The 12,594-nt window shown below is 45.8% G+C and overlaps 1 protein-coding gene across 4 annotated transcripts in view; it reads right to left on the bottom strand.

Annotated features, from left to right (window-relative positions):
- Window positions 1-1,721: 1,721 nt before the first annotated feature.
- LOC311148898 (uncharacterized protein) overlaps window positions 1,722-12,594 on the bottom strand; it is a 62,194-nt gene continuing 51,321 nt past the window's right edge. For all 4 annotated transcript variants that reach the window (XM_084185912.1, XM_084185914.1, XM_084185913.1 and 1 more), the window contains exon 34: window positions 1,722-5,449. In XM_084185912.1, coding sequence (XP_084042038.1) covers window positions 4,070-5,449 — 1,380 coding nt within the window. In that variant the 3' untranslated portion in view covers window positions 1,722-4,069. The remainder of the gene's footprint in view (window positions 5,450-12,594) is intronic.

Genomic DNA, 12,594 nt, shown 5'->3' with positions numbered 1-12,594 from the left:
CACTAAAAGTTTGTGGACAACCCTTCAAGTTAGTGGATTCGGCTATTTCAGCCACACCCGTTGTTGACAGGTGTATAAAATTGATCACACAGCCATGCAATCGCCGTAGACAAACATTGGCAGTAGAATGGCCTTACTGAATAGCTCAGTGACTTTTAACGTGGCACCGTCATAGGATGCCACCGTTCCAACAAGTAAGTTCGTCAAATTTCTGCCCTGCTAGAGCTGCCCACGTCAACAAGTGCTGTTATTGTGAAGTGGAAACGTCTAGGAGCAACAACGGCTCAGCCACAAAGTGGTAGGCCACACAAGCTCACAGAACGGGACCGCCGAGTGCTGATGCGCATAGCGCGTAACAATCATCTGTCCTCATTTGCAACACTCACTACCGAGTTCCAAACTGCCTCTGGAAGCAACGTCAGCACAAGAACTGTTCGTCAGGAGTTTCATGAAATGGGTTTCCATGGCCGAGCAGCCGCACACCAGCCTAAGATCACCATGCGCAATACCAAGCGTCGACTTGAGTGGTGTAAACCTCGCCACCATTGGACTCTGGAGAAGTGGAAACGCATTCTCTGGAGTGATGAATCAATCTTCATCTGGCAGTCCAACGGACAAATCTGGGTTTGGCAGATACCAGGAGAACGATACCTGCCCCAATGCATAGTGCCAAATGTAAACTTTGGTGGAGGAGGAATAATGGTCTGGGGCTGTTTTTCATGGTTCGGTCTAGGCCCCTTGGTGAAGGGAAATCTTAACGCTACAGCATACAATGACATTCTAGACGATTCTGTGCTTACAACTTTGTGGCAACAGTTTGGGGAAGGCCCTTTCCTGTTTCACCATGACAATGCCCCTGTGCATTAAGCGAGGTCCATACAGAAATGGTTTGTCGAGATCGGTGGAAGAACTTGACTGGCCTGCACAGAGCCCTGACCTCAACCCCATTGAACACCTTAGGGATGAATTGGATCGCCGACTGCAAGCCAGGCCTAATCAGCAATGTTCCAACATCTAGTGGAAAGCCTTCCCAGAAGAGTGGAGGCTGTTATAGCAGCAAATGGGGGACCAACTCCATATTAATGCCCATGATTTTGGTCATTTAGTGTATCTATCCAAATATTTCTGTCTAGACATTATCATTCAAGTATGCTTATATTGGCAAATAAGGTCACATGAGTCTTAAGGCAACGATGGTTTACATCCTGTGTGGTCCTCGTGTGGCTTCATTGGTAAGGTTGTGGGTTCAATCCCCCCAGAGATCATATTCACACGGTATAAATGGATGCACTCACTGGACTGTAAGTCACTTTGGATAAAATTGTCAACTAATCAACATAATATCAATGCTTTGCTTTAATTATTGCTTTATCAGTGAATTGGTTCAATGCCATAGTGTAATACAGAAAACAATCTGTTGTAATATTAATGGATTTTAATGGTTTTATTCATTTCATTTCTGAAAACAATTCCTGTGAATTACCATGAGAATGACACGTACGTGCACAACAGATAGATCTGAAAAGTCTGACTTTATTTCTGTATATAATATGTACTTGATCATTTGTTTGGTTTATTTCAAATCAGACAGGTTTTGTTCTTTATAAACAGGCACGTTTTCCTCATTATACAAATATGAGGGGAAGCTACTTCATATAACGTATATATATATATAACGTATATATATATATATAACGTATATATATATATATATATATATATATATATATATATATATATATATATATGGTTAACAGAAAAAGAAAGTACAAACATACAAAACTTGTTTATATACAGCACGTAAAAATAGCCTTGCATAATGAGGCATTTAGGTGTAAATACCATGCTCCACGAGCTCTGCTGATTTGATTATGTGGATTGATGGTCCAGTGAGTCAAAAGGCCTGGACCCAGAGATAGTACATCGGAAGTAATTTGTAGTGGGGATATTAAGTGCCAGATAGTGGGAATGGGAAAGGACTTTGGGGATTTTGGTTTGTAGTTCTGTCATAAAGGCACACATGATAACAATAATACCATAACAATAATGATTGACTGTATTTGGATCTTTGTCTGTCAAAGCCACATTAATCTTTCAAATACATTGTAACAATAATCCACCTTGATTAGACAATACCTCCAACATGCAACATTTCCAAAGAACACTTTCAACAGTCACCAATGTCATGGATAGACAATGATTTGCAAGTTGTTTGGCTAACATTAAGTGACTTTGGTCTAGGAGATATTGATGTTCCATTTACTGGTGCAAAATAGAAACAATCAATGATTGTCTGTAATCACACAGCATTCACATAAGGCTGTGCTCATATGAGAAACATTAGGAAGACAAAAATACTCACTATACAAAACAAATATCTTAAACGACTTGGTTTATGAATCAAGATTTTTTTTTTTTTTTAAAGGTGCACAAATACACTGATTGTAATTAAGCAAAAAAGTGATTACATGATTTTTGGGGAAATAGTGTACCTCAACTGTTCTATCAAAGTGATTGACTTAGTAACATAATAATGTAAAGCATCTTTGTCCTCGTCTTTTTCACACACCATAGTGAAACCCCCATGGAGAGAGACATAGTGCAACATCCAAGTATGCCTTTTTCTTTCATTTGGTATTTCAGTCACCATCTTTTCTTTTGTATCCATAACTGTACCATACATCTTAAACTCTTCAGTAACACAGATTCTCCTGACACAGAACACCACAGCCCCCACTAACTGACATCCTCCCTAAGGTGTAGGGGAGAGAGAGGCTACACTGTAACAGAGGCAAGAATGAAAAATAATACAGGAACTTACACTGAGTGTACAAAACATTAAGAACTCTTGCTCTTTCCATGACAGACTGACCAGGTGAATGCTATGATCCCTTATTGATGTCACTTGTTAAATCCACTTCAATCAGTGTAGATTAAGGGAAGGAGACAGGTTAAAGAAGGATTTTTAAGCCTAGAGACAATTGAGACATATATACAGAGGGTGAATGGGCAAGACAACAAATGCAAGTGTCTTTGAACGGGGTACGGTTTGTGTCAAGAAGTGCAATGCTGCTGGGTTTTTCATGCTCAACAGTTTCCCGTGTGTATCAAGAATGGTCCACCACCCAAAGGACATCCAGCCAACTTGACAACTGTGGGAAGCATTGGAATCAGCATCCCTGTGGAATGCTTTTGATACCTTGTAGAGTCCATGCCCCGACGAATTGAGGCTGTTCTGAGGGCAAAAGGAGGGGTACAACTCAATACTAGGAAGGTGTTCCTAATGTTTGGTATACTCAGTGTATATGACAACTATTTACACCACAGTTTATCTTAGAACCACACATTGAAGAGATCTGCATGTTTTTAGCTTGTGTGCGCGTACCTTTCTAACCACACAAGAGCCCCTCAAATGTCCTCACCACATCCTAATCAGAAACGTTCCATAATACGAATCCATAAGGCAGTCTTTGCTTAGAGAACACATCTTAACATAAGGGAACGTGACCCATCATATAAAAAGTCAAGTTAATTTTCAATGAAACATTAGTATGTCCTTGGCAGGTCTATATAAAACAGTGAAGGAAAAAGATAGCATGTTAAATTAGCAATTATTTCCCCCCCAAAAAATTCCAAAAAAATAAGGCTCAGCCCAAAGAAACAGCCCAAGAGGGATGACAATAAGAAGCAGAGTTAGCCAAATTAAGAATATCCAATGTCGATTCTGTCTTGGTGTCTTCTTGAACAGTCCATTTTCCTTACATGACATGATCACCGTTTGGCTCTGGTTCCTTGTTTGATTTCTGATGATCCTTCACTTTTAAAATGTCAAAGGTTCTTAAACAGTTTTTGGTTTTAGTTGACAATACTCATACAAGACTATACACTATCTTTAAGTGCAAAATTGAAGAAAATCGTGTGTCAATGAAGTGTAAAAGTGATTACTGTAACCAGAGAGACGATAAGACAAAAACAAATTACGAAAGAAGTGATGGATAAGAGTTTAAGTGTTGTAACTACAAAGATCAACAAAACATTTAAGAGTTGGGCGCTTTAAGAGAGTCCTCGTCTATGCAAACACCTGCATGTTGCCACGCTGAGGCTGCTGGGGGTTCTGTTGTGTCTGCTGGGACTGCGGTTGCAGCTGCACCTGCTCCGGAATGTGTGTGTGGCGGAGAGGAGGCAGTGCATGGGGGTTCCCCAGGGGGGTGGGGCTGGTGGTGACGTCAGACCAGTCTGAGTTGGAGTGGGGGGAGGAGGAGGACCAGGGGTCAGGGGACTCAGGGGAGGGGGTGAGGTAAGGGTGCTCGCTGGGCGGGTGAGCCGGGTGCCCCGGGGTGGTGCCCTCCGAGCTAGCCGTGGCGTAGCTGTGCTGAGAGGGAGGGGTTGGGTACTTATCCACGGGGCTCTGCATTGCCTGATAGGGAGGGAGCTGTTGGCGGGACTGGCCATCCTGCACCATGCCGTGGCCGTGGGCCAGGTCGTGCGAGTGGGGGTGAGGGAGGCTGTGAGACAGGCTGTGCTGGAGGCCCACGTTGGGCATCTGGTACATCATGCCATGGGTGCAGTGCAGATGAGTAGGGCCCTGCTGAGATTGGGGCTGGCCCTGGTTTTGCCTCTGTGACTGCACCTGCCCAGGCTGGGGCTGCTTCAGCAGGGCCTGCCCGCTCCCCGGCGCCATCATCTGGAAGGTGACAATGGGAGGCAGCTGCTCGCGGCTCATGGTGACATTCATAGGGGTGAGCAGGCCTTGGCCGTGGTGCTGGGACATGCCAGGATGGCCGTTGCCCATCTGCTGGGGGAGGAGGCTGAACATGTGGCCACCGTAGCCATGCTTCAGGCCCACCCAGCTATGCTGCTGGCCCAGCATGTGGCTGACTGGGGGCAGCAGAGGCCCGGAGGAGGGGCAGCCCAGGAGAGGAGGAGAGTTGGTCGTTTTGGAGGCCCCGGCAGCATCTCCTGTGTATGAGTGTGGAGACTCCAGGGAGTCAACAGGGGACATGGTGACTGAGCTCTCTGACAGCCCTCCTGCAGCTTTAGTGCCGTTGCCACTGGCTCCTCCCACTGCAGGCCCTTCTCCTCCTGTTGGCTTCTTCCTACGCTTGGCCTTCATGTCTTTCAGCTCTTTTGCTGTGGCCCCACCCACCCCTCCAACCTTGCGCCTGCTCTTCTTGCCCTGGGGTCCGGGGCGCATGCCCATGTAGCCAGCGCCGTTGCCTCCACAGACCAGGGAGGAGTGTCCCCCACCCATGTGGTTGTTGTGAGGGCTGTGGACCAGGTTGTACTGGTCGAGCAGACGTACGATGTCGTGGTGCATGCGCTCCTGTGCGGTGTCGCGGGGCAGCCGGTCCAGGTGGTCTGTGATGTCCCTATTAGAGCAGTGGTCCAGCAGAACCTGGGCCGCCTCAAAACTACCCTCTCTGGCTGCCAGGAACAACGGGGTCTCCTCCTGAAGGAACACAACAGGAAAAACAACCCATGAAGGCATGTACAAAGCTAACAAAACATGATCCCAAAGTGACAGAATATGGGACATACAGTGCATTCGGAAAGTATTCAGACCCCTTGACTTTTTCCACATTTTGTTACGTTACAGCCTTATTCTAAAATGGATTAAATTGATTTTTTTTCTACTCATCAAATCTACACACAATACCCCATAATGACAAAGCAAACAACTTAAATATCCCATTTACATAAGTATTCAGACCCTTTACTCAGTACTTTGATGAACCACCTTTGACAGCGATTACAGCCTCGAGTCTTCTTGGGTATGACGCTACAAGCTTGGCACAACTGTATTTGGGGAGTTTCTCACATTCTTCTCTGCAGATCCTCTCAAGCTCTGTCAGGTTGGATGGGGAGCGTCGTTGCACAGCTATTTTCAGGTCTCTCCAGAGATGTTCGATCAGGTTCAAGTCCGGGCTCTGGCTGGGCCACTCAAGGACATTCAGAGACTTGTCCCGAAGCCACGCCTGCGTTGTCTTGGCTGTGTGCTTAGGGTCGTTGCCCTGTTGGAAGGTGAACCTTCGCCCCAGTCTGAGGTCATGAGCAGGTTTTCATCAAGGATCTCTCTGTACTTTGCTCCGTTAATCTTTCCCTCGATCCTGACTAGTCTCCCAGTCCCTGCCGCTGAAAAACATCCCCACAGCATGATGCTGCCACCACCATGCTTCACCGTAGGGATGGTATTGGCCAGGTGATGAGCGGTGCCTGGTTTCCTCCAGACGTGACGCTTGGCATTCAGGCCAAAGAGTTCAATCTTTGTTTCATCAGACCAGAGAATCTTGTTTCTCATGGTTTGAGAGTCCTTTAGGTGCCTTTTGGCAAACTCCAAGCGGGCTGTCATGTTCCTTTTACTGAGGAGTGGCTTCCGTCTGGCCACTCTACCATAAAGGCCTGAATGGTGGAATGCTGCAGAGATGGTTGTCCTTCTGGAAGGTTCTCCCATCTCCACAGAGGAACTCTGGAGCTCTGTCAGAGTGACCATCGGGTTCTTGGTCACCTCCCTGACCAAGGCCCTTCTCCCCCGACTGCTCAGTTTGGCAGAGTGGCCAGCTCTAGGAAGAGTCTTGGTGGTTCCAAACTGATGGAGGCCACTGTGTTCTTGGGGACCTTCAATGCTGCAGATTATTTTTTTTTACTCTTCCCTTTTTTACTCTTCCCTAGATCTGTGCCTCGACACAATTCTGTCTCCGAGCTCTACAGAAATTCCTTCGACCTCATGGCTTGGTTTTTGCTCTGACTTACTGTCAACTGTGGGACCTTATATAGACAGGTGTGTGCCTTTCCAAATCATGTCCAATCAATTGAATTGCCACGCTGATCCTCAACACGGGGGCCCCTCAAGGGTGCGTGCTCAGTCCCCTCCTGTACTCCCTGTTCACCCATGACTGCATGGCCAGGCACGACTCCAACACAATCATTAAGTTTGCCGATGACAACAGTGGTAGGCCTGATCACAGACAACGATGAGACAGCCTATAGGGAGGAGGTCAGAGACCTGGCCGTGTGGTGCCAGGATAACAACCTCTCCCTCAACGTGATCAAGACAAAGGAGATGATTGTGGACTACAGGGAAAAAAAGAGGACTGAGCATGCCTCCATTCTCATCGATGGGCTGTAGTGCTTCAAGTTCGTTGGTTGAGAGCTTCAAGTTCGTTGGTGTCCACATCACCAACAAACTATCATGGTCCAAACACACCAAGACAGTCGTGAAGAGGGCACGACAAAGCCTATTCCCCCTCAGGAGACTGAAAAGATTTAGCATGGGTCTTCAGAAAGTTCTACAGCTGCACCATCGAGAACATCCTGACTGGTTACATCACTGCCTGGTATGGCAACTGCTCGGCCTCCGACTGCAAGGCACTACAGAGGGTTGTGCGTACAGCCCAGTACATCACTGGGGCCAAGCTTCCTGCCATCCAGGACCTCTATACCAGGCGGTGTCAGAGGAAGGCCCTAAAAATTGTCAAATACTCCAGCCACCCTAGTCATAGACTGTTCTCTCTGCTACCGCACGGCAAGCGGTACCGGAGCACCAAGTCTAGGTCCAAAGGGCTTCTTAACAGCTTCTACCCCCAAGCCATAAGACTCCTCAACAGCTAATCATGGCTACACAGACTATTTGCATTGCCCCCCCACCCCAACCCCCTCTTTTACGCTGCTGCTACTCTGTTTACTATTTACGCATAGTCACTTTAACTCTACCCACATGTACATATTATCTCAATTACCTCGACTAACCAGTGCCCGCGGCCGCACATTGACTCTGTACCGGTACCCCCTGTATATAGCCTCCCTACTGTTATTTTATTTTACTGATGCGCTTTAATTATTTGCTATTTTTAAAATAATTTAATCAATTTTAGAATAAGGCTGTAACGTAACAAAATATGGAAAATTGAAGGGGTCTGAATACTTTCCGAATGCACTGTAGGTTTTTTATTTTTTTTGGGGGGGGGGGGGGGGGGGGGGGTTTAGATCAGCTTAATATTGCAGATAGATTGTAACTTCCATCAATTTGTCTGCATCACTTCCAATCCCCCATGTTTATATATATATATATATATATATATATATATATATATATATATATATATACACACACACACATACATACAGTGAGGGAAAAAAGTATTTGATCCCCTGCTGATTTTGTACGTTTGCCCACTGACAAAGACATGATCAGTCTATAATTTTAATGGTAGGTTTATTTGAACAGTGAGAGACAGAATAACAACAAAAAAATCCAGAAAAACGCATGTCAAAAATATTATAAATTGATTTGCATTTTAATGAGGGAAATAAGTATTTCACCCCTCTGCAAAACATGACTTAGTACTTGGTGGCAAAACCCTTGTTGGCAATCACAGAGGTCAGACGTTTCTTGTAGTTGGCCACCAGGTTTGCACACATCTCAGGAGGGATTTTGTCCCACTCCTCTTTGCAGATCTTCTTCAAGTCATTAAGGTTTTGAGCCTGACGTTTGGCACCTTGAACCTTCACCTCCCTCCACAGATTTTCTATAGGATTAAGGTCTGGAGACTGGCTAGGCCACTCCAGGACCTTAATGTGCTCCTTCTTGAGCCACTCCTTTGTTGCCTTGGCCGTGTGTTTTGGGTCATTGTCATGCTGGAATACCCATCCACGACCCATTTTCAATGCCCTGGCTGAGGGAAGGAGGTTCTCACCCAAGATTTGACGGTACATGACCCCGTCCATCGTCCCTTTGCGGTGAAGTTGTCCTGTCCCCTTAGCAGAAAAACACCCCCAAGGCATATTGTTTCCACCTCCATGTTTGACGGTGGGGATGGTGTACTTGGGGTCATAGGCAGCATTCCTCCTCCTCCAAACACGGCGAGTTGAGTTGATGCCAAAGAGCTCGATTTTGGTCTCATCTGACCACAACACTTTCACCCAGTTCTCCTCTGAATCATTCAGATGTTCATTGGCAAACCCATTCCAGCCTTGTGTAGGTCTACAATCTTGTCCCTGACATCCTTGGAGAGCTCTTTGGTCTTGGCCATGGTGGAGAGTTTGGAATCTGACTGATTGATTCTTTTATACAGGTAACGAGCTGAGATTAGGAGCACTCCCTTTAAGAGTGTGCTCCTAATCTCAGCTCGTTACCTGTATAAAGGACACCTGGAAGCCTTTCTGATTGAGAGGGGGTCAAATACTTATTTCCCTAATTAAAATGCAAATCAATTTATAAAGTTTTTGACATGCGTTTTTCTGGATTTGTGTTGTTGTTATTCTGTCTCTCACTGTTCAAATAAACCTACCATTAAAATTATAGACTGATCATGTTTTTGTCAGTGGGCAAACGTACAAAATCAGCAGGGGATCAAATACTTTTTTCCCCACACTGTATATACACATACACTGCTCAAAAAAATAAAGGGAACACTTAAACAACACAATGTAACTCCAAGTCAATCACACTTCTGTGAAATCAAACTGTCCACTTAGGAAGCAACACTGATTGACAATAAATTTCACATGCTGTTGTGCAAATGGAATAGAAAACAGGTGGAAATTATAGGCAATTAGCAAGACACCCCCAATAAAGGAGTGGTTCTGCAGGTGGTGACCACAGACCACTTCTCAGTTCCTATGCTTCCTGGCTGATGTTTTGGTCACTTTTGAATGCTGGCAGTGGTAGCATGAGACGGAGTCTACAACCCACACAAGTGGCTCAGGTAGTGCAGCTCATCCAGGATGGCACATCAAAGCGAGCTGTGGCAAGAAGGTTTGTTGTGTCTATCAGCGTAGTGTCCAGAGCATGGAGGCGCTACCAGGAGACAGGCCAGTACATCAGGAGACGTGGAGGAGGCCGTAGGAGGGCAACAACCCAGCAGCAGGACCGCTACCTCCGCCTTTGTGCAAGGAGGAGCAGGAGAAGCTCAAAAAAATTAAGGGAACACTTAAACAACACATCCTAGATCTGAATGAATGAAATAATCTTATTAAATACTTTATTCTTTACATAGTTGAATGTGCTGACAACAAAATCACACAGAAATTATCAATGGAAATGATATTTATCAACCCATGGAGGTCTGGATTTGGAGTCACCCTCAAAATTAAAGTGGAAAACCACACTACAGGCTGATCCAACTTTGATGTAATGTCCTTAAAACAAGTCAAAATGAGGCTCAGTAGTGTGTGTGGCCTCCACGTGCCTGTATTACCTCCCTACAACACCTGGGCATGCTCCTGATGAGGTGGCGGATGGTCTCCTGAGGGATCTCCTCCCAGACCTGGACTAAAGCATCCGCCAACTCCTGGACAGTCTGTGGTGCAACGTGGCGTTGGTGGATGGAGCGAAACATGATGTCCCAGATGTGCTCAATTGGATTCAGGTCTGGGGAACGGGCGGGCCAGTCCATAGCATCAATGCCTTCCTCTTGCAGGAACTGCTGACACACTCCAGCCACATGAGGTCTAGCTTTGTCTTGCATTAGGAGGAACCCAGGGCCAACCGCACCAGCATATGGTCTCACAAGGGGTCTGAGGATCTCATCTCGGTACCTAATGGCAGTCAGGCTACCTCTGGCGAGCACATGGAGGGCTGTGCGGCCCCCCAAAGAAATGCCACCCCACACCATGACTGACCCACCGCCAAACCGGTCATGCTGGAGGGTGTTGCAGGCAGCAGAACGTTCTCCACGGCGTCTCCAGACTCTGTCACGTCTGTCACATGTGAACCTGCTTTCATCTGTGAAGAGCACAGGGCGCCAGTGGCGAATTTGCCAATCTTGCTGTTCTCTGGCAAATGCCAAACGTCCTGCACAGTGTTGGGATGTAAGCACAACCCCCACCTGTGGACGTCGGGCCCTCATACCACCCTCATGGAGTCTGTTTCTGACTGTTTTATTGTCAATCAGTGTTGCTTCCTAAGTGGACAGTTTGATTTCACAGAAGTGTGATTGACTTGGAGTTACATTGTGTTGTTTAAGTGTTCCCTTTATTTTTTTGAGCAGTGTATATACAGTGGGGGAAAAAAGTATTTAGTCAGCCACCAATTGTGCAAGTTCTCCCACTTAAAAAGATGAGAGAGGCCTGTAATTTTCATCATAGGTACACGTCAACTATGACAGACAAAATGAGAATTTTTTCCCCAGAAAATCACATTGTAGGATTTTTAATGAATTTATTTGCAAATTATGGTGGAAAATAAGTATTTGGTCAATAACAAAAGTTTCTCAATACTTTGTTATATACCCTTTGTTGGCAATGACACAGGTCAAACGTTTTCTGTAAGTCTTCACAAGGTTTTCACACACTGTTGCTGTTATTTTGGCCCATTCCTCCATGCAGATCTCCTCTAGAGCAGTGATGTTTTGGGGCTGTTGCTGGGCAACACGGACTTTCAACTCCCTCCAAAGATTTTCTATGGGGTTGAGATCTGGAGACTGGCTAGGCCACTCCAGGACCTTTAAAGGCTTCTTACGAAGCCACTCCTTCGTTGCCCGGGCGGTGTGTTTGGGATCATTGTCATGCTGAAAGACCCAGCCACGTTTCATCTTCAATGCCCTTGCTGATGGAAGGAGGTTTTCACTCAAAATCTCACGATACATGGCCCCATTCATTCTTTCCTTTACACGGATCAGTCGTCCTGGTCCCTTTGCAGAAAAACAGCCCCAAAGCATGATGTTTCCACCCCCATGCTTCACAGTAGGTATGGTGTTCTTTGGATGCAACTCAGCATTCTTTGTCCTCCAAACACGACGAGTTGAGTTTTTACCAAAAAGTTCCATTTTGGTTTCATCTGACCATATGACATTCTCCCAATCCTCTTCTGGATCATCCAAATGCACTCTAGCAAACTTCAGACGGGCCTGGACATGTACTGGCTTAAGCAGGGGGACACGTCTGGCACTGCAGGATTTGAGTCCCTGGCGGCGTAGTGTGTTACTGATGGTAGGCTTTGTTACTTTGGTCCCAGCTCTCTGCAGGTCATTCACTAGGTCCCCCCGTGTGGTTCTGGGATTTTTGCTCTCCGTTCTTGTGATCATTTTGACCCCACGGGGTGAGAGCTTGCGTGGAGCCCCAGATCGAGGGAGATTATCAGTGGTCTTGTATGTCTTCCATTTCCTAATAATTGCTCCCACAGTTGATTTCTTCAAACCAAGCTGCTTACCTATTGCAGTTTCAGTCTTCCCAGCCTGGTGCAGGTCTACAATTTTGTTTCTGATGTCCTTTGACAGCTCTTTGGTCTTGGCCATAGTGGAGTTTGGAGTGTGACTGTTTGAGGTTGTGGACAGGTGTCTTTTATACTGATAACAAGTTCAAACAGGTGCCATTAATACAGGTAACGAGTGGAGGACAGAGGAGCCTCTTAAAGAAGAAGTTACAGGTCTGTGAGAGCCAGAAATCTTGCTTGTTTGTAGGTGACCAAATACTTATTTTCCACCATCATTTGCAAATAAATTCATTAAAAATCCTACAATGTGATTTTCTGGAATTTTTTCCTTAATTTGTCTGTCATAGTTGACGTGTACCTATGATGAAAATTACAGGCCTCTCTCTTCTTTTTAAGTGCGAGAAGTGGCTAAGTGCGAGAAGTGGCTGACTAAATACTTTTTT

The sequence above is a fragment of the Coregonus lavaretus genome (genome assembly GCF_964263955.1).
Source record: "Coregonus lavaretus genome assembly, chromosome: 21".
Classification (NCBI taxonomy): Eukaryota; Metazoa; Chordata; class Actinopteri; order Salmoniformes; family Salmonidae; genus Coregonus; species Coregonus lavaretus.
This window is presented reverse-complemented; position numbering and strand designations above follow the sequence as displayed.